The 21,813-nt window shown below is 43.4% G+C and overlaps 1 protein-coding gene across 3 annotated transcripts in view; it reads right to left on the minus strand.

The window, feature by feature from the left end:
- Positions 1-8,397: 8,397 nt before the first annotated feature.
- Positions 8,398-21,813, minus strand: part of RFX8 (RFX family member 8, lacking RFX DNA binding domain) — a 62,972-nt gene continuing 49,556 nt past the window's right edge. For all 3 annotated transcript variants that reach the window (XM_032840430.1, XM_032840431.1, XM_032840432.1), the window contains 5 exons: positions 21,284-21,437; positions 19,059-19,153; positions 16,044-16,158; positions 13,655-13,971; positions 8,398-8,756 (listed from right to left, as the gene is read on the minus strand). In XM_032840430.1, coding sequence (XP_032696321.1) covers positions 8,616-8,756; positions 13,655-13,971; positions 16,044-16,158; positions 19,059-19,153; positions 21,284-21,437 — 822 coding nt within the window. In that variant the 3' untranslated portion in view covers positions 8,398-8,615. The remainder of the gene's footprint in view (positions 8,757-13,654; positions 13,972-16,043; positions 16,159-19,058; positions 19,154-21,283; positions 21,438-21,813) is intronic.

Here is a 21,813-nt window from a genome sequence, read left to right on the forward strand (position 1 = left end):
ATAAATAAAGCTTCAATAAGTACTCTTGTACAAGTCTTTTTGTGAATATATATTTTCTTTCTTTTGGTTAATTATGTAGGAATAAAATCACTGCTGATATATTAGGTATATGTTTGTACAAAACTGTGTTATAGACTGAATGTTTATGGCCCCGCCTTCACTTGTTGAAGCTCTACCCCTCATTGTGATGGTACTTAGAGATGGAGCCTTTGGGAGGTAATTAGGGTTAGATTAGGTCCTAAGGGTGAGGTCCCGTGATGGGATTGATGGCCTTGTAAGAAGAGGAAATGAGAGAGTTCTTCCGCCCACCTTCCTGCCCCATGGAAAGCCGTGTAGGGACACAGCAAGAAGATAGTTGAAACCAGGGAGAGCGCTCTCACCGGGAACCGTGTCACCTGGTATCTTGATCTTGCATTTCTAGCCTCCAGAATTGTGAGAAAACAAGTGTTTGTGTTTTAAGCCACCCAGTTTATGATATTTTGTTATGATAGCCCAAACAGACAGGAACACAGCCAAACTTTTTCTAATATGATTTTTACCATCTTATAGTCGTACTAGCAGTGTATGACTAGCACATAAGGTCTCTAAATGATGTGTGTGGTCGCAGCATTTACCCAGAAGGAGCTATTTTGAGTTGGAACTCAGTTACTTGGCTTACTAACATTTTCCAGAGATTTTAGGTTTGTTTACTGTAAGCAATCCAGAATCATGGGTATTTGCTGCTATCCCAAAGAACTCTCCCACTAGCAAATAATCTCAGGTTTGGTTGCAGGAGACTGGTCCTCAGTATCCTTGTAAGAAGATTTGACTAGTAATGGGAGAGAACAGATTTCAGATCTACTGCTCACTCATTACTTCGTGCTCATAAATACTTTGTAAAGAACAATGAGAGGCAAGTGGTCAGAGGTAACAAAGCATGGTTTAAAGTTTGGGGTTGGAAATGTACAAGTTATGCCTGTGATACCTTCTTGAATCAGAAAAGAAACAGAGCTAGAAAAGATTAATGGGTCCTGTCAGAAAAACACAGGAGGCAACTCGAAAAGTCTTCCACTGGGAAAAGATGGAATAATTTAAGCATCAGAAAGAATAATGGTGGAAGTTATTTTAAAAACGGAATGTACATTTATTTACCATACTCCCTGGCAATGGCTCTCCTGGGCATTTTCCCCAGAGAACTAAAACTGTATGTCTCCCACAAAAACCTATATACATCAGTGTTCATAGCAACTTTATTTGTAACAGCCCCAAAACGGAAGCAACACAAATGTCCCTCAATATATGAATGGCTAAACAAATGGGCATATCCATACTATGGAATACTACTCAGCAATAAAAACTGATACACGCAACAACTTGGGTCGATCTTACAAACATGATGCTGAGGGAAAAAATAAAGTCTCAGGCTCAAAAGTTCGCACATCGTGTGATTTCATTTATATAACATTCTCAAAATGACAAAGTTATAGATATGGAAAATGGACTAGTGGTTGCTAAGGGTTAGTGATGGTACATGGGGGGTGGTGTGTAACCATAAGAGAGTAGCCTGAGGGAGGTCTTTGTGATGGTGGAAGAGTTCTGCCTCTTGATTGTGGTGGTGGTGACATATATCTACACATGACAAAATGTCACAGAACTGTACACAAACAGCACCAACGTTCAGTTCCTGCTTTTGACATTGTACTATAGTTGTGTAAGGTATAAGTAATGGTAAAGACAGACTCTCAGTAGTCATCACTGAAAGTTATCAGGGCATCTAGTTTATTCTATTTTTTTTCTAAAGTAAAAACAATCCAAGCATTTATCCTGCTTTTCCTCTTACATTTCAATTATATTTCAAGGTAACCAATTTGTTGATGAGGGAAAGATTTTCTTTCTAGATAAATTCCATCTAATACATCTAGAAGGAATTAGAAAATTAGGAAAAAAATCATTTTGCAACCCCTAATGAAACAATCAAGATAGACAACAGTAATCAATATATAAACTACTAAGTGAAATTTTGAGTGGAATCTCATAGTGGATATACCAGCCTGGTGATACATGAGCCCCGTGATCAATCTCAAGCCTTAATTTCACCAAATGTGGGACAGAGGACTGTCTTAGTCTGTTTGGGCTGCTGTAACAAAATACCATAGAGGAAGTGGTTTAAACAACACACATTTATTTCTCACAGTTCTGGAGGCTGAGAAGGCCAAGATCAAGGTGCTGGCAGATTTGGTGTCCAGTGAGGGGTCGCTTCCTGGCTTATAGATGGCCACTTCACTGTGTTCTCACATGGCCTTTCTTCTTTTTCTCTTTTTATAAGGGCACTAAACCCATCACAAGGGCCCCACCCTCATGAGCATCTAATCCTAGTTGCCTCCCAAAGTCCATATCTTAAAACACTGGGGTCTAGGGCTTCAACATATGAATTTTGGAGGAACACAAACATTCAGCCCATTACAGTGGCATGAAGTATTAATAGTGTATACACAAGTAGGAATTGCACAGGGCTGTCTATGAAGTGTTTTAAAAAATTTTGGCCTGACCTATGAAATGGGAGAAGATATGTGCAAATGACATATCTGATAAAAGGTTAGTATCTGAAATCCATAAAGAATTTACCAAATTCAATAGCCAAAAAATGAATAATCCAGTTAAGAAATGGGCAGAAGACATAAATAGACATTTTTCCAAGGAAGACATCCAGATGGCTAACAGATAGATGAAAAGATGCTCAATATCACTCATTATCAGGGAAATACAAATCAAAACTATGATGAGATACCACCTCACACCTGTTGGAAGGCTAAAATTAACAAGTCAGGAAACAACAGATGTTGGCAAGGATGCAGAGAAAGGGGAACCCTCTTGCACCGGAAAGCTGGTGCAGCCACTCTGGAGAATAGTATGGAGGCTCCTCAAAAAGTTAAAAATAGAGCTACCTTATGACCCAGCAATTGTACTACCAGGTATTTACCCAAAGGATACAAAAATACAGATTCGAAGGGACATATGCACCCTGATGTTTATAGTGGCATTATCAACAATAGCCAAATTTTGGAAAGAACCATTGATGAATGGATAAAGAAGATGTGGTATATATAAACACTGGAAGATTACTTAGCCATCAAGAAGAATGAATTCTTGTCATTTACAAAGATGTAGATGGAGATAGAGCATATTACGCTACGTGAAATAAGTCAACCAGAGAAAGACAAATATCGTATGATTTCACTCATATGTAGAATTTAAGAAACAAAGCAGATGAACATGGGGGAAGGGAAAAAAAGAGAGGGAAGCAAACCATAAGAGAGTCTTAACTATAGAGAACAACTGAGGTTGCTGCAGGGGAGGGGGGTGGAGGGATGGGTTAAATGGGTGATGGGGATTAAGGAGGACACTTGGGAGGACACTGGGTGTTGTGTAAGTAATGCTGTAAGTGATGAATCACTAGATTCTATTCTTGAAACCCATATTACACTATATGATAACTAATTAGAATTTTTTTGTTGTTATTTTCCATAAAACTTTTTTTTTTATTTTTAAATTTAATTTTATTTAAATTCAATGAACATATAGTGTGTTATTAGTTTCAGAGGTAGAGGTCAGTGATTTGTCAGTTGCATATAACACCCAGTGTTCATTACATCATGTGTCCTCCTTAATGCCTGTCACCCAGTTACACCATCCCTCCACCTGCCTCTCCTCTAGCAACCCTTAGGGTTTTTTTTTCCTATTAACTAACTAGAATTTAGATAAAAACTTGAAACAAACAGAAATTTTGGCCTGAATATGCCCAAGTTTTTATTTTAACTTCTAGATAATGGAAAAACAGAATGCAATAGAACAAGTTATATAATTCAAAATGTGGAACACCCCATGGTATGAATAACCCAGTTTCTTCAACAAATAAATGGCATGAAAAATTATGGATGTATGGTTATAGGTATGAAAATATTTAGGAGACATAAGATGAAGTTTAATCTATTATTATATATAATAATATATATATTATAATCTATTACTGAGGTAAGTTGAGAAATCTGGATGTGGGCTAAGTATTAGATGATATGAAAGAATGGATTTTTTGCTAGGTAAAACATTCTGTTACAGAGATGTCCTGTAGTATTATTTACTGTTACAATATTTGCAAATCATGCATCTGACAAGGGACTTGTATCCAGAATATCCAAAGAACATCTACAACTCAATAACAAGAAAACAAATAAGCCTATCTAAAAATATGCAAATGGGGTGCCTGGGTGGATCAGTGTGTCAAGTGTTCAACTCTTGTTTTTGGCTCAAGTGATGATCTTAGGGTGAGATTGAGCCATGTATTGGGCTCCAAGCTCAGAGTCTGCTTAAGATACTCTCTCTTCCTCTGCCCCTCCTGCTGCTCAAATGCTCTCTTCTCTCTCAAATAAATATATACATAAAATCTTTAAAAATCAATCAATACATACATACATACATAAAAATGTGCAAAGGATTTGAACAGACATTTCTCCAAAGAAGATACACAAATGGCCAATAAGTACATGAGAAAATGCTCAACATCGTTAGTCATTAGGGAAGCACAAATCAAAACCACAATGAGATACCACCTTACACCCACTAAGATGCCTATAATCAAAAAGGCAGGGGATAGATATTGGTGAAAATGTGGAACCATTACCATTTCCGATGGGAATATAAAATGGTGCAGTCACTTTGGAAAAGAGTTTGGCTGTTCTTGAAAATGTTAAACACAGAGTTAGCATATGAACAAGCAATTTCATTCCTAGGTATATATACCCAAGATAAATGAAAACGCATATCCACACAAAAACTTATACACCAATGTTTGTAGAGGCATTATTCAAGTGGAAATGTTATTATCTACATTTCCATTCAGGGAAAACAACCAAGAAGTCCATCAGATGATGAATGGATAAATGAAATGTGATATATCCATACAACAGAATACCATTTGTCAATAAGAGGAATGGTTGCTAGGGGCTGGGGGAAAGTGAGAAGAGTGACAGTTTTGCCCCTAAGCTGATACACACAGCAACCTTCTTTGTCACCTCCTGGATGTGGAGAGGGGGTAGGGTGGGGAGGGCAGAGGCACGTTTACTTCTGACTTACCTTTCCCTGGAGTTTATAAACCTTTGGATGCTCTGATTTGTGAGGTCTGCTACTAGACTCCCTACCATGGGTTACTCAGTGACTCTGATTCATTGTCCCACACTTCTAGAAGATCATCACAATTTCTTTTTTCTACTTTCTTCAGATCTCTTTTCAAATTATACCTTATAAAGGAGACCTTGTTTGAGAACCCTATAAGAAGTAACACCTGTCTCCCCCTCACTATCCCCATTATTGTGTTATTTTTAGTATTTTTAGTATTACACCTAGTAATAGCAATCACTACCTAAGACATCAGACTTCTGTTAATTAGTTCCGTGTTGGGGTCTTCTACCAGGAATATAAATGCCCAAGGGGCAGGGATTTGCCTGTTTAGTTCCATGATGATCCTTGATGCTTAAAGTGTACCTGGTAAAAGAATATACATGACAAATATTTAATTTCAGAATACATCGCCATACATTGTAGATCAAATACCTGTGTTTGTAAGATCTGTCTGCTGCCAGAGGGTTAGTGGATTCAAATTCAACATCATCGTGGGTGCAATTTTATGTTCCAAGATCTATGTGCTATTCCATGTGCTTCTCTTTCTGCAAGCACTATACTGGCACTAGTGATGGGCCCTGGGCAGGTTTCTGTTTGTACACGGTGTCATTTGTATTTCTATTTCAAATGGCTATTTCAGAAAATACTATTGCTTCTGTGGCAGATGGCTGAGTGAGCCCAGCTGAGGTTCACGAGGTCCAGCCCAGATCAGCATAGCTGTCTAAGCGACCGGAGGACCAGTGAGGAATAATACACACAGTGTGGCTGTTTTAAGCCATTAAGGGTTAGTTTGTCATGCCCAGATTGTGAAGTGATAGATGGTGCAAGCAGAAAACAATCTTTGCCACTAGCTCTGTGAATTATTTCTGGCTCTTGGATAAAAACCCAAGTTTGGGGAAGGGGCCAGAGGGTGCTCCTAATTTATGCTCATGTTCATGTTCACATAATAGACCACCAGTAACTTTCAATCATAAGAACTGTAGAATTCACGTCTACTTCTTTATGGTTTAAGTGACGTTGTCTTGATCTAACGGTGACTTGGTTTACGTTGGGTGGCCATGTCAAAAGCATGTCCCCAAAGCTGCTGCGCTGAGTGCTTATAGAGAGGAAACCCTTAATACTAAGAATTTGCAAAGACTTACCAAGAATGTTCCATCTGGGCGAGGCTACTCTTTGGTGATCTAAAGAGCTCTTTGAAGACCTTGGGACATGAGCTCCTGCTGTGGCGAGGCTACTCCTTGTTGGGAGTAGAGCAACATGCAGGGGCCCCATGATTGGAATCCTCTTCCCTGCCGACACCAGCGCCTCGGCTCTGCTAGCATTGTGCTCTAGCAACAAAATGCTTTCAGTCTGGGCTGGCCACTGGACATAGGCTCTTGGTTGGCTCAGCCGACTCTTCTGAGAACAAACTTGTGGAAAGGTACACCTCAGTTAGATTTGGACTTTCTTTCTTTCATCTCCCCTTTGAGTGGAACAGTAGTGTAATTAATCTATCATTGGTTTTGAGTATGTTCTTTCTTTATTGGCTCCTGAAGAGACATTATCCTGGATGCTACTGGCTTGTGACATATTATTATTATAAATTATAATTCCCTCAGTGAATTTTTGTTAAATAAATTATTGGCAAAGACAACTCAGTCTCTGAGTATAATTTGCCATGAATGAAACAGGAACCATCTCTGTTGAGTAATTAGAATGTCTGATGCAGAGTAATAATCCAAATGTCAAACTCTATTAAGGATAAACGCTTCTCTCTCCTGGCTGAGAACTGTGTTGGGTCTTGAGGCCTGAAGTGAGGGAGGAGGATGTGGTTAGATTCTTGGTCTCCTTGCTTGGTCTCCTGCCTCAGTTCATCAGGGAGGTGGATTGAGAGGGAAAAACAAAGATGTACATGGTGGAGCAGTCCCATTTTCACATCGGTGCTTGCTGGCCTCGGAAGCTTTCCAGCCTGGCTCACTATCTCTTGAAATCTTGCGGGCTTCTTAGCCATTCTCCCACCAGGAACCTCTAACACAATCTCCATTATGTGTGCAATGACTTCTATTTTTAAAAATACATTTTCAACATAACATATATCAGAGAAGCAAATCAAATCATAATGTTCGTGACGCATTTTCACAAGGTGAACGCACTTCTATGGCCACCCCCCCAGCCAAGAACTGGAAACACTATGAGGGTCCCAGAAGCCCCTTTTACTCCTCTTTCTTACTACCCACCCTCATCTCTACCCTAACTTCTAATCCCAGAGAGAAACAATTCAGATTAGTGCCTTTGATAAACCTGGTTGGCTTTTTCAAGGACGTTATGTCCTCTGCTGGCTCTCAGCTAATCAGTTTACCCCCAAATATGCAAACAAAATTCACTGTTCCCAGACGGATACATCTTGGTGCTACCTTTGTTCCTTGACTCAGTCTCCCACCCCTCCACTTACTTGTGAGCAAACAAATGATATGCAGGGTCACTGAAGAGTGAGCAAAGGAATATCTTTGAGTTAGTCTTTGACAAACAACTCTCAGAGAGCTTAAGTAATGAGGTAATATATTAAGTGTAGGAGTAGAGGGCCTTGAAAAATGATACTTCTTTAGCCAGAAAGATGAATAATTCTTAATGAATCTAGAAACATAAAGTTCTTGTGTTTCTTTAAAATTTCCAAGCATTTAGGGAAATTTAATTCATTTATTAAATAACATGAGCTCAATAAAATATTTTCCATTATCTCCACTTATGCCAGAAATCATGTTAAGCATGAATTGTTAAATTCCTTTTAAATATTATAATCAGTTACATAAAAATCGGTCTGGTTTTAACAAGGATCTATTCTTAGTTTTAGCATTTCTTAGGATTTTGCAACAAAGAGAGGAATAAAAAGTGATTCAAAGCAGGACATCGCCATTTACTGAAGACACTGTTGGGTTCAAAATTTGACCTCCCTTTAAGAATGTTCTTAATGGACCAATGTGTAAGCCTAACAGTCGGTATCAAATTGCATTTTGTCTGTTCCTCACTGCCTGAGGGGATCTTTCTGCAAATTCTATTTCAATCAAGGCACTACCAAGGGGAAGAAAACTATGACCACTGGCCTTCCACTCCTTGTATCAGTTGGTATTCGTCAGACTTTACCTTTCTCTAGAGATCTATTTCTCTACTCCCAACAAGATTCCTCAAATGTCTCTTCTGTTAAGTTCCTGATAAACACACCTGAAAGGCCCTGAAGAAAAGCGATAGAGGCAAAAGTTTTTCTCCAAATCGGTTTATATGACTCATCAAAACGGACTTCTTGAAATACATATAAATGCAACATAGACAATGCTACCTCTATTATGTACATAAAATCTTCTTATCAATACAAAAACTTTAGCATTTAATATAATTTTAAAAGGGAAAATCTATGTTTTCTTACGTCCTATTCAAATAAATAATCTTATATATTAGCACTGCTTTCCCAGAAAAAAAAAATATTTTCAGAGCTTTGGGGGTACATCTGATATGTGAATTACAAATTTTTGTCCATCTTTTAGGGTTACCAGGGCTTCTTGTCCCACAGGAAGGCTGAGTCTGACTGTGCTTCCTGTGGCCTTGTCCTCCAGTAATAGCTGGATGAGCTGCAAGGGGGAAATGTTTTAAAAGGCAAAGATAGAAAGAAAAGTTATTTCCTGTTGCAGGACCCACCATTTGTACTTTTCTACCATGCCCTCACCCTACCATGGGACCTCAAGTGGAAGCTTCTGTCTTTATTTGTTCATATTATGGAGATCTTAATTTCTTTAGGCTCGGGGCCTGGTGAAGACTTCAAGGAAGGAATCTCAAACCTGAGATGGTGCAAGAAAGAGGGCCCAAGGGGAGTGAGGCAGGTGGGCTGTCTTTAGGAAAAAGAATGGGCCTGTTGTTTGTGAGTTGCTAAGATCAATCCATCTCTCTTCCATTAAAGACACGAGAGAACGTGGATTCATTATGAAAATCAAGAAGGAACCTGTGAAATGTCTAAGGGGCTCCATGTGGTTGCAATGCTCATTCACTTGGGCTGTCTTCAGATGGATACCAATCCCTGCATTCTTGGCTCAAATTCCCACATAGACTCTCCCTCTACCATTCATCAAATATACCAGTAGATAAGGACCAGGGGGGAACCATGAAAACAGTCATTGGTTAAATTAACATTCAGTTGAGTAGTAATAGATTTGAGAGATTCACCTATTCTAATGTTAGCTTAGTGCCTGCTCTTGGATAAGCCATCTAACTTGCCTGAGCAAGGTTTCCTATCAGAGAAACAAGGACTATGCTTTCTTTCCCTTAGTTCTGATGGTACTCAGATTAGCGTATCCTTGGACATAATTACTTTCAAACGGATAGACACATATTTTCTTGGTCTGGTTTCATAGATAACCCCCTCCACCTTCCATAAGTGAATATATTTTACAAAGACGTACACAAGACAACTTCAAATGCAAGGTTAGTGAAAGTATTTCTCACTCTTTCTCCCTAAATTTGACAATAACCATCACCACCCAATGAGAGGATGTGTTTCTTCTCTCTCAAAAAAGAGGTCTTTACTTTTGTCCTATCGCTCAAGTCCCTTGTTTTTAAATATCTTTGCCATGTTTTAATTCTTGAGTACATGGCCTAAAGTGAAAAATGCATAGTATGTTTTTATTTTTTATTTCTAAATATTTTTTTAAGTGACCGATACACCCAATGTGGGGTTCAAACTCAAAAGCCTGAGATCAAGATTCACGTGCTCTACAGACTGAGCCAGCCAGGTGACCCCCCCATGTGGTATGTTTTTAAAAGAATATTCTTTATTTAGTATCTGTTGATTTTTTTACTTTATTCTTAAACACTCCTGGGCACCTTCCTATGTTGAATGTTGCTGGCGTGTAGAAGAGTGACAGATGGATATGGCAGTCCAGAATGCTGACTCTGGATGTTTTCATAGGTGCAGGGCAGCACTAAATTGTTCAAAGAATGAGGAAGCCACAGATGTGCAGCTGAATGGGGTGTTAACTCGTGGCAGATGAATGCAGATGGGACACTGAGGGTGTGCTTTTTTGTTGATGAGGAGTGCAAATGCTGGATGATAAATGCAATAAAAATTAGATGAGTGTAACTTTTTGGTGTTAGAGTGTTTAAGTCATTATAGCTAATTCAGCAGGCATGCACAAACAGAAGTAGGTTTAATTATTCTCTAATGGATATTACTTTGGGTTATCTGACATTCTTCTGCCTATATTGCTTTATTATGTAGTTCAATTAAGTATTTAATGTCTTTCTCTATTGTTTCCACCAATTAAATATAGGTCAAACCCCACTGCAATAAACTTTGGAGTTGCTAGGGGATTGGGTGGAGTGTCATGGAAAGGGGCTCAGATTAAGTTTCTTTGGAGAAATAATAATGATGACTAATGATTACAGAGTCTTACTATGTCCTTACTATGGTCAAGAATTTTGCAATGATTGACTTATTTAAACTTCGTAATAGTCCTATGGAATTAGATATTATTATTCCCATTTTGTAGATAAGGAAGCTGAGGAACAGATAAATTAAGCAACCTAATCAAGGTTGTCAACTAAGAATGGAAATTAGGGCATTTGAACCCAGGAAGTTATGTACTAGAATTACCCACTTATGTTCTCAAATCATCAGAGTCGAAGGTATTTTCAATTTATTCCCAAGTTATTGCTTCTGGAATTAGAGCACATGGTAGCACCTTCTGGGGAGAGAGAGGGTGCTTGGAAGGGACAGAGATCTATGAAGGTTTGAATCCCTACTCTGTCAATTATAGCAAGGTGACCCTGGAAATATTACTCAACCCTTCATGAGCCTCAGTTATGTTATTTGTGAAATGGGGGTAATGTTGGTACATCTCATTGGGTTGTTGAAAGTGTGCATTTAAATGTCCAGCACAAGGAGCTCCCAGTGTCTGTTCTCCACCAGCTTTCAACTGTGGTGGGAGTAAAAGTTTACTCCCAGTTACCTTGGTGACCAAGGGGCATGTCAATTTGTCTACAGTCTTAGCTATCTCCCCAACCAGTGAGTGGAGAGATATACACATATGAGCACCCAGCACAATCACTTGTCCTGGCAGGGTTCCATAAAATGCTCCAGAGTGTATGGGCCAGCCCTTGTGGGGCCCTGTTGTGAGGACAGGGTACATTATCCAGAGGGTCAGGGTGCCCGGAGAGACATTCTGCTGGGCACAGCCTGGCCAGCTGGGTCTAACTGGGCCTTCTCTCTGCCAACAGCCCTGAAGTATCAGCTTGTAAATGATGCCCTAACTGTCTCCAGCTCTTGCTCTCCTGAGGGGGCCCCTGCTTTCCTGCCCCTGCCACTGGGTCCCTGATTTGAGATCTGTATGTCACTATATCCCTATTTCATGCCTATCATGTCTGCTTCACTTACACACTCTCAGCGGAGGTGAGTTTCTTATTTATGGACACACATCTGAATCTACTCCACCAACAGCATCAATAGCTGCTGGATATATGAACTTACTATTGTAAGAAAACAAAAACCATGGGCTTCTGGGTGGCTCAGTCATTAAGCAACTGCCTTGGGCTCAGGTCATGAACCCAGGGTCCTGGGGTCAAGTCCTGCATCAGGCTATCTGCTCAGAGGAAAGCCTGCTTCTGCCTCTCCCACTACCCCTGCTTGTATTCCCTCTCTCGTTGTCTTTCTCCTTCTGTCAAATAAATGAATAAAATCTTTAAAGACCACTAACTCTACAGAATGTTCAAATACACTTCCATGATCAAAGAGGTTTGGGAAACACCACATACTCTATCTGATTCTCTATCATAATATATGTTAGCAGATTAAAGATTCTTATAAATCCCCAAGAAAACAAAAACCAAAGACAGAATTTGTAAACCTGAGAGGCATTTCTTTTGCTCCTGCTTACATAATTTTTGGCATTCCATCTAAGTAGTGCTCAGTAACAGATTCTCTGGGGGCGCCTGGGTGGCTCAGTAGGATAAGTGTCCAACTCTTGGTTTCAGCTCAGGTCATGATCTTAGGGTCCTGGGATTGAGCCCCATATCAAGCTCCCTACTCAGTGGGGAGTCTGCTTGTAGATTCTCGCCTTCTCCCTCAGCCCCTCCCCTTGCTCACACTCTCTCAAAAAATAAATAAATCTTCATTTAAAAAAATTAACAAGGTTGTCTGCACACTGCAGTATTTGGAATGAGGGTTTGTTCAGGAAGGAAAGGTTCTTGGGAGAGTCTGGTTATTGTGAGGACTGTAGGGCATGGACAGTTTCAGGCTGTGACTCATTTCCATGAGCAAGACCACTGTTCACTCTGGTGAAGGGCAACGCCTCTGTCTGGATCTCCTGCCCAACTCAACTCCTCATCTTCTCAAAAGAGGACCAAACTTGAGGGTGCAGAAGAAATACTATGCAAAGTGGCTAAACTTTCAAACACGTCTATAGAAGTTTTAGAAATTAGTACTAAGGCCACTTTTTTTTTTTTTTTTTAAATTCCAGGTACACCATCCCCTTCCTCCCCCACCCCCACCCCCAGCTTCCTCGGTCAACAGAGGAGTTTCAGTTGCTTATTCCATCAGTTTGGCTCCTCTTTCTGGCACTCAGAGAGGACCCTCCTCTCTGACCTCTGCAATCTGTGTCCTATTCCCCTTGGGGCGTGGATCACCCTCCTCTGATCTCATGTTGTGGGAGAAGAATGGACTGGAGATCAGGCAGGCCAGGTCTCTGATCTCTGTTCCACTATTTACTTGCTGTGTCTTTGTGCAAGTCACTTAGCTTCCCTGAGCCCCAGTGAACTCAGCAAGGTATGAAAATGATAAGAGCAGATACTCTGCAGGATTGTAAGACTTTGAGATAATGCATATAAAGGGTGTATAGTTCGTATTAGATAAATAGCAATTCTTTTTTTTTTTTTTTGAGATGGGGGAGAGGCAGAGAGAATCTTTTTTTTTTTTTTTTTTTTAATAGAGGAGGGAAGGGCAGAGAGAGAGAGAGAGAGAATCTTAAGCATCCTCCATGCCTGGCATGGAACTGGACACGGGGCTTGATCTCATGACCCTGAGATCATGGCCTGAGCTGAAATCAAGAGTTGGTCACTGAACAAATTCAGCCACCGAGGCTCCCCAGAGATTCTCATTTTTATATCTTTCAGGATGTACCCCAATTCCATCTTTTCAAAATCCAAAACACCAGAAGTGTGTTCAGTGCTTCTTTCTTAATTTAGTTAGCTCAGTTAGCCTAACCACGCCTAGTAAGCTGTGGGAAGGCAAGATCCAGGCCATTCAAATATTCCATACCCCTGAGTGTGCCGGGGACCTATCTATGCACCATGAACCTGAGCTGACCAGTGATCAACAGATAAGCTACTATAATCACCTCTGGCAAAATCTCCCAAAGCAAAGACAAATATAGAATTGTGTATTGTTGTCTGTACAAAGTGATCTTTATGGGCTTCGTAACCATGTTAAAGTTCTTTCTTTGTTTGCAAAGACTGCAGAAGCTGGGGACCCCTGTGTCTGTACCTTATTGCCCGTGTCAGTGTCCACCAGGAAGCCCAGGACCCTGAGAACCACACTGCTCGCACCCACGGAACATCGGCTCTGGCCCATGTGTTTCAGGGTCACCCGGTGTGGATCCACACTTGGGCTTTCATACTCCTGAGCGGGTGAAGAATCTGGAAGGTGGAAAGGGGCCTGGTCTGGCTGGACGAGAGACTGGTCATCTGGTAGCATTTCCTTGAGATTTCCCACATCGTTGTCTTCCTCTTCCTCTTCTATGCATGACTGAAGTAGATGAGTCACAAATTCCAAAAGCAGCAAATGGAACAGATGCCAGGAGCCTACATTGAAATAACTCCAAATGAATAATTAGATAGACAGATGGGCAAATAAGAAGATTACTCTGAAACTACCAACTTTTCTGAAGCTTTTCATTCCTGTGTACTGGGGCCTTCTCACACCTGTAGCAGATCCTGGGGGGTCCTGGGCAGGCGTTCCAAACCCATGAACTCCAGCAAGGTGGATTTTGGACAGAAAGCACAGATAGCTAAATAGCCTGAGACTGGAGAGGGAACTTAGAGCCCATCTAGTGTGAGGTGGGAGAAAAACAAATCTGACAGAGAAAGAGGTATCATCCCCAGAGCTGGAGAATGTGCCCCTCAGGGCCCCGTGGTTGGCATACGGGGCAGTAAGGGATAGGCTGGGAGGAGACATGGAGGCAGAGTACGGGGAGGGAGCCAGCTGCGGATGGGGGGCTGGAAATGTAGTGCTGCCTTTCCCCTGTTGCAGCCTCCTGCCGAGGGAAGCAGGGAAGAGAGCCCGGCAGGCCTGCAAGGGCAGCTATCAGGGAGGTCGTGTAGGAGCGATGGGAGGGCACGTGACTCCGCTGAACGATCCAAATCCCAAGGTCTTTGGTCTTCCAGGAAAGCAGGATAATTAATGTTCAGCTGAAAAGTGAGGCAGGGTTGGGGGGAGGGGGATCTGGCTTATGGCTATCATTAAAAGATACTTTCTTAATGAAGGTAAAACCAGGGTTCTCTACAGATATAAAATGAACATGTGTCAAAGATCTCGTGTAAGTCATTTATTAAAGAGGAAGTTCGTAAAATGTTGCCAGCTTGTTCAAAGGAGAATTCTAAGCACTGAACATGAATAGACGGTAAAGAATTTACACAAAGATGCCCCACAGATCTGTCCTCAAGGCCGCAATCCATAGACCCACCTAACACATTAGTTTGCACTTCCCTTGGGGAGAATCATTTGCATTATTATTGATACAATATAGACAGCTGTAAAATAACTCAAACGCAATGAAAGGTTGGAGATAACTCAGAAGGATGCGCTGAAACTTCTGCCTATTTCAAAGGCTTTTTGGTCCATTTCCAACAAACTTTTGTCCATTTCAAAGCCTTATATAATGTTTGTTTTTGCCTGATGGATCTGGGTGGGATGGGATGTCCTGACCTGGTCTGGAATAAGCCTGATCAATAATCCCTGGCCCACTTAACTGTGTGAAGAGGAAAACCCAGTGTAAATACTTTTTTGGCCACCATAGGGAGGTCCGAAGAGGGGGAGTGGTAGGGTTGGCGGCAACAGCTACAGGGCTGGGTTTCTTATCATGAGCCCAGCACATGAGCTCCACTCCATCACTTTGCTCTGGGAGAGCATTAGCATAGAGCAAAATCATTTTGGATTCCATGAAATGGGAGAGTCTCATTACTCGTGGGTGTCACCTACATGGCAGCTGACAGCAGCCACCCTCGAAAGAGTTCCAGAGCATTGGCAATACTGGTCTGCCTGTTTGACCAGATAGTTTGCAATGGATGTTACACTTCGCTCTTTCTGCTCTCTCCATGCAGTGGTGACTGTATCAATCGCTATTCGTGAAATTTAAATTTGGGTGCCCCAAAGAACCCATTTCCCCCCCCATCTCAGTTGGCTCCCTGGGTGCTTTTCTAAAAACACCCAAGCATGCAATTCAAAAGCAAGAGGAGGATTCTTATGCATCCAACCATGATGGAGTGGGAAAGGGAAGCTTGGTTAGACTGTTTGATGGACTGTCATGATGCCATTAAAAAACAATTATCGTGGCTTTCTATGTCTATGTTGTCTTTTACAAAAAAAGGTGAAAAGAGGGGAGGCTGGGTGGCTTAGTCCGTTGAGCACCTGCCTTCGGCTCAGGTCATGATCCCAGGTTTCTGGGATCAAGCCCTGCTCAGCGGGGAGCCTGCTTCTCCCTCTCCTATTCCTTCTCCCTTTGTGCTCTCTCTCTCTTCCCTCTTGCAAAAATAAATAAATAAAATCTTTTTTAAAAAGGTGAAAAGAAGGTGACTGGATTCTACGTAGAACACAGATAATAGCTATGCTGTAATAACATTTTTAATTTCAAAATGTCTTGTATTCTCTGACTTACCGAAACTATCTCTGTGGCACAGAGTCATGGCTTTGCTCACGGCTGTGAGAAGGAAATTCCATCTTAGCTGGAAGCTGGCGGCCAATTTGATAAACTCTTCTTTGCTTCTGCTTGGCTATTCCGTTTTTGTGAGGAAAAAAATGCTGGGGTTTATGACAAAATCAGGAAGATCACATGCCACAGATCACAGTTGCCACGCGCAGACACTCCCACGGGGCCCAGGCGGGAAGGGAGGCAGAGGCACACTAGCCTAGTTCTGGTCTCCCCGCATCTCCTGCAGAGCTGATTCCAGGGCAGAACCCTTTGAAGTTGGTGGAGAGGAGGAAAGAGGTGGGAAACTGGCCTACATTTTTTGTTTGGATCCCACACAGTTTTTCAAAAGTGGTCATTTGTGAAGCCCAGGCAGCCTTGCTGGGCCCACCGGGCAGTTGCCACCAAGAGAGCTGCTGGCAGCTGTGTGCTTGCCAAGTCCGAGAGCGTGCAAATGTGGCTCAGGAGCCCGTAGTAAGGAAAGCAAGGGTGCTGATTTTGGAAAGCACGAAGCTGGCCACCACGCGTGTGCATGACCTGAGGCCCAGAAGGTTCCACCCGGGCAGCCAGCAGACAGCCTGAGTGGCACTAAACTGGCGACTGGTGAGATGCCTCCACAGGCAGGCTGTGAACTCCACGTAGGCCGAGAGTCGCCTTGGGCCGCACTTGCCCTGGATTACAAACCCACAGGATCCTATGAATCTCGCGGGTATGTGTTGGAACGAATGCCCCTAAAGCCTTCCTACGTCTCATCGTGTATGTGGACCACACATGGGGCTCGACCGCAAGTCTCTGAGGAGGAGATGTTGAAACTGGTGAGAAATGAGGGAGCACCCTTTTTCATCTCTGCTGCTCCTCCCTCTGCCCACTGTGATGCCCCGGGCTCTGGGAGCCGGTGGACCCCATCCGGGAGCGGCACCCTTGCCCTGTGGGTGCCCGGTCCCCCTGTTGGTGCTTCTGCCCACCTAACTCAGGGCCCCCAGGAGAAGCCCTGCTCAACACACACAGGACACTTTTGAAAAGCCTGGAGAGAAGTAGCCCTGGGTGACCAGCACTCTGCACAGGGGTTCAAACGTAAACCCTGAATGCTGTGGCGCATTCCTCTGCTCGCCACCCACGTGGCACTTCAGGCTCCCCTGTTCAGAAACTGCTGCTGGTGCGCAACCGTCCTGAGAACTGGGGGAGCCTACCCGTGACCCAGCGGGCTGGCTTCCTCTGCTGGCACTGCCAGATGCTGGCCACTGGAGCCATTAGTCATCTCCGACATGCCTCAGGGCTTACATTTTCACAGTCTGAGTATTTTATTGACAATAGTCTGTTTTTTGTCAGCCAAGCTGTTGTACAAAAACAAGCCCTTCAAAGGCATAATTACAAAAATACCATTTCTCTAACATGCCTCATTTGTGAAGGCTGAAGATATGGGGGTGGAGTCTGGGGAAACACTGAGGGTTACATAGTCTAAAATAGGGCGAGCCTCTTGGGCTGCTTCGAGGCAGGATTGGCATTACTGGGCTCATCTTGGTTCAAGTCAGAGGTAGGGAGAATACCCAAAACAAGGAACAGGGTCTTGAAAGTGTCTATGGTGAAGCTGTCAAATGAACACCTGTCTCCACAGCAAGACAACCCGAGACACACTTACACTGTTACCAGTGGGCTTTGCCAAAGCCCAACGAGGAGAGATGAAAGCCATACAGCATCTGGAAAGATTATCACCCAGAAGCAAAGGATGGAAACAGACACTTGCCAAGGGCTGGAACTGACTTTCAAGCTCCCTCCTGCAAAGTTTTCTGGTTTATCTCTAAAGTGTGCAACTGTACTGTCACCTGCAGTCTTTGTGGCCTTAGGTTTACCTGTGCCTTTTCTCTGATGGGGAGGACAGGCAGGCAGACAGGAACAGGCAGGGCAGGAAGGAGAGAAAGAAATGTGACTGGAGGCTTAACAGAGAAAGCCCAAAGTCATGTTTCCAGCACAGGCCCTCCAAGCCTTAGCTCTTTGCTCCAGAGACGTCTGCTTCTTCCATAAATGGTCCTCCATTTTCCCATATGTTCATTCTGCTCTTGCCAGTCTCGTGTAAACATTGTTCTCTTTCTTAGATTGTTTTAATCCTATTCACCTTCTACATCTTGTTTAAATGCCACCTCCCTCATCAAGGCCTTTCCTGACTGCCTCAGCCTTTGGGGGACAATGCCTCAAGGCAGGGCAGCCTTGGGCTGCCTTGTTTGGGTCTAGGTTTTAATGCACAGCCCCCAGCTCCTCACCCACCACCCCCAAGGCACCACTGGGCAAGGGTGCAGTGGCTTTCTCCGACAGCACTCTCAGCTCTCACAGTGCAGTTGCCAAGGATGGGGACAACCAAGCCAGAGCAACGCCCTATTCAAGTAACGCCCGAGTTTCAAGTCGACCAGAAGGACCAAGCCCATCTGTATCTAAAACAATACATCTCTGATTTTGTGAAATCAAGCCTGCCACTTGGATGGTTCCGCAAAATACCCAGACCAACACTGTTTTCCCCAAAAGGACAAAATCCCTCTTCCTTCTAGACACTCTGGCACTCATCCACGCTCACCTACGTGCACATGCTCACCCACGCTGACACACACTCACTGGCATACCGATGTTCACCCCACACTCGTGCTCACTTGCACTCACCCATGCTCGCCCATACACACATGTTCATCCACTGTTACCTGCACTCATCTGCACATACAAGCTCACTTGTACACACACCTGAGGCCACACACGCTCACCCAAGCGCATGAGCTCCCCCACAAACACATCTGTATGTGCCAGCCTCTGATTCCTGCCTTGCTGCAGAAGGGAGTGAACACCACTTTCCTATCTTTAATACCCGCACCAGCCTTGACACATTTCTGGCCAGAGAAAACTCTTTCACTTCTTCAGGGCATGGGCACTGGTGCTAAAACATAACTAGAATGTTCAACAGCCCCTTCTTCCCTTTAAAAAAAAAAAAGCACCCTTTTGTACCTGGAAGACAAATGTTTGGAGATTTGAAGACAGACAATTCAGGAATATGCTGAGATCTGTGGATGTCCCCAGCAAAGAAACCAAACTGCTTAAACCTGTAAACAAAAGAAACAAAAAGATTGCAAGCGAAGTAGCAGGATTTTACTGTACGTATTTGTGTACCAGGTGACCTAGGGGACAACACTGGAATGGCAGTTCAAAGGAATTCCTTGGGGCCTCACACTCCTTTTGAACAAAAAGGATGAATTCTAAAGCTGGATTTGTCACCTCTGCTGTCAGCTGGTTCAGAGATACGTGGTCTTGCCTCTTAGGAACCACCTCTGTCACTGACTGAAATGGAAAAAAAGTATTTTGAAATAATAATAACTACACCTTATAATTATACAGAACTCAGCTACAGATGAGCTCATCACACGATACAGACGTGAGCTCACCTACCCTTGCTGTTTCACAAAAGGGGTAGTTTATTACTGTCCTTTAAACCCAAGGTGGACATCAAAGCCAATGAGGGTTGTGCCTTGCCTGGGGCTATAAACTCAGTAAGTACAGACCTGAAGGGTGGAGCCCCAAGCAAGTGTGACGTCAGGACTTGGGTCCTTACCCGTACAGGCAGCACCAAGCAAAGAACAGCCTTGGGCTCTCCCAACTTTTGGAATTCGGCTGTGCAACAAGCAGAGATTAGAAACCCGAGGAGGTTGCCATGGCCTTGACTGAGGCTTGGCCAGGTCTCATCTGAAGGATCCTCCAGGGACACCTCAAGCATTTACCTACTAGACGCCAGCAGGGGCAACTAGAATACTGTCTCCTGCTGGCTCTGTGCCCTCTTGGAAGTTTTAGTCACAAGAATGCCAGTAGGAGCACAGGAGAACTGGCCTCGTGCCCTCCTGGGTCTCCCTGGACTCTGGCTAGGGGCAAGAGCATGCTTTGGGGGACCACCCAGAGCGTGGGGGAGAGCCAGTAGCCTAGAGGGGGGGCCTTTTGGGCTCCTACTAATGAGCCCTGCTTGTCCACATCGCTGAAGTTTGCTAGGTTAGGGGTTTACCTTCTCATTACTGGTTTGGGAGGGGAGGAGCTGGGATTCGGGACAGCCAGGCAATAGGGGCAGGGGTGACCTGCCAACAAGTATGGATCTATTTAAATATTTTAATAACCGGTATAATCCTACCAAAGTCAGCCCTACTTCGAAGTTAAAGAAAGAGGCCAGGATAACTTGTGGTGCATTTACGCACTACTGAATCCACGTATTCATCTAGTTATGAAGGTATGTGAGTGCTACCTTGTGCCAGCACTATGTTGGGTGGACCAAGATGAATAAGCCACAGCTGACACCTGAGGAAGCCCACAGGTTCTGGGGAGGCAGGTCTCCGCATAGGTAAGTGTATCAGGACAGGGCCAGGCTCATGGAGGGTGAGGCTGCTGGACCTTCCCAGGCCATCCTGTGGAGAGTCTGGAACGCATATGAATGGAGCACAGCCCTCATGGCCCCTCCTGGTGACTCTCCTACAAAGGCCTAGAGATTCACCAGTAGTCTGGGGAAGGAGGTCATACACCTTCCACAGCTCTCCTACTGAAACAGCACCCAGGTTCAACCCCCTGAGTGCAGACAGCTCTTTCTCTCACTACTTTAGCTTCCCGGAGATGAAACAATGCGGTCAGCCTGCTTGCCGAGCTCTTTGTGGAAGGGAGATTTTTCCCCTGAAAAATATTTACAACTATGAGATAGCAAAGGGCAGGAATATCTACATATTTAATATCACTTGTTTGGAAAATAGTGAAATATGGTAAGAGCACCATGGCTAAACTTCACCTTGTTAAAAATAATACTTGGTGATGCTAACAATAGTGACAGCAGAATCTGGCAAGGCAGGGAGCTAACTCAATCCATTTTGGACAGTTAGGAAAGATGCTGTTGAATCTTCATGTACAAGATCGAGGCAGAAATGTTTTTTCCAAAGGAGACACTCCAGGTTGGTTTTCAGGAAGAAATACTGGGAAGCAACAACCACCCTCCTCTGTTCACTCATTCAACAAACGTGCATTAGCCCTGGTGGCCTGGCGGACCCTTCTTCACCCCTGCAGGCAGAGATGTGTGAGCAGATAAATGAGAATATCAAAGAGAAAAGTAGGTTCTACCTCTATTAAGAATTCACAAACTAGTGATGGCCGTGCCAACCCCAACTCTATCCCAAACGTCCCAATAGTGCAAGGTGCAGAGGGAAGATTACATTTCATCTCCGCGTGTGTCTCCAGGACGGCGCTACTTGGATTACTTGGCGGGGCTTTCTTGGACATGTCCAAAGCGCCTCGACTGATGATGGCGTGTAGATCTGACTTCAAAACGTTGACTCTCCTGTTATTTTTCAACACCATTCTCATAGTCTAAAAATAATAGAGAAGCATAATACTTCATTAAATCTTGTCCTTTTACTTTTGCCTAATCTCCCTTTTCCAAACAACTAAGATTTTTTTTTTTTAATCTTTGAGAAGAAAGAGAAGTAGATTTGGGTATTATCCACTAAAACTGAATCCTACACGACAACTGAAATGGGCAAATTGCACACATTCTAGGATGGCCTTTCTGAAAATCACCATTTGGAGTGCTTCTGCTCAGAGGCAGATGTGGACAGGGCTCTCGGGGCTCTGTGGCTCTTCCTCTCCCTGATTCTTGTTCTCTGCACCTCAGTCCACGAGCCTGAGCTCCTCTAGAGAGCAGCATGGTGGCTCTTCCTAAAACTCTGCAAGGAGAGTGAGGCTC

The sequence above is a fragment of the Lontra canadensis genome, unplaced genomic scaffold (assembly GCF_010015895.1).
Source record: "Lontra canadensis isolate GAN:19392208 unplaced genomic scaffold, GSC_riverotter_1.0 scaffold112, whole genome shotgun sequence".
Lineage (NCBI taxonomy): Eukaryota > Metazoa > Chordata > Mammalia > Carnivora > Mustelidae > Lontra > Lontra canadensis.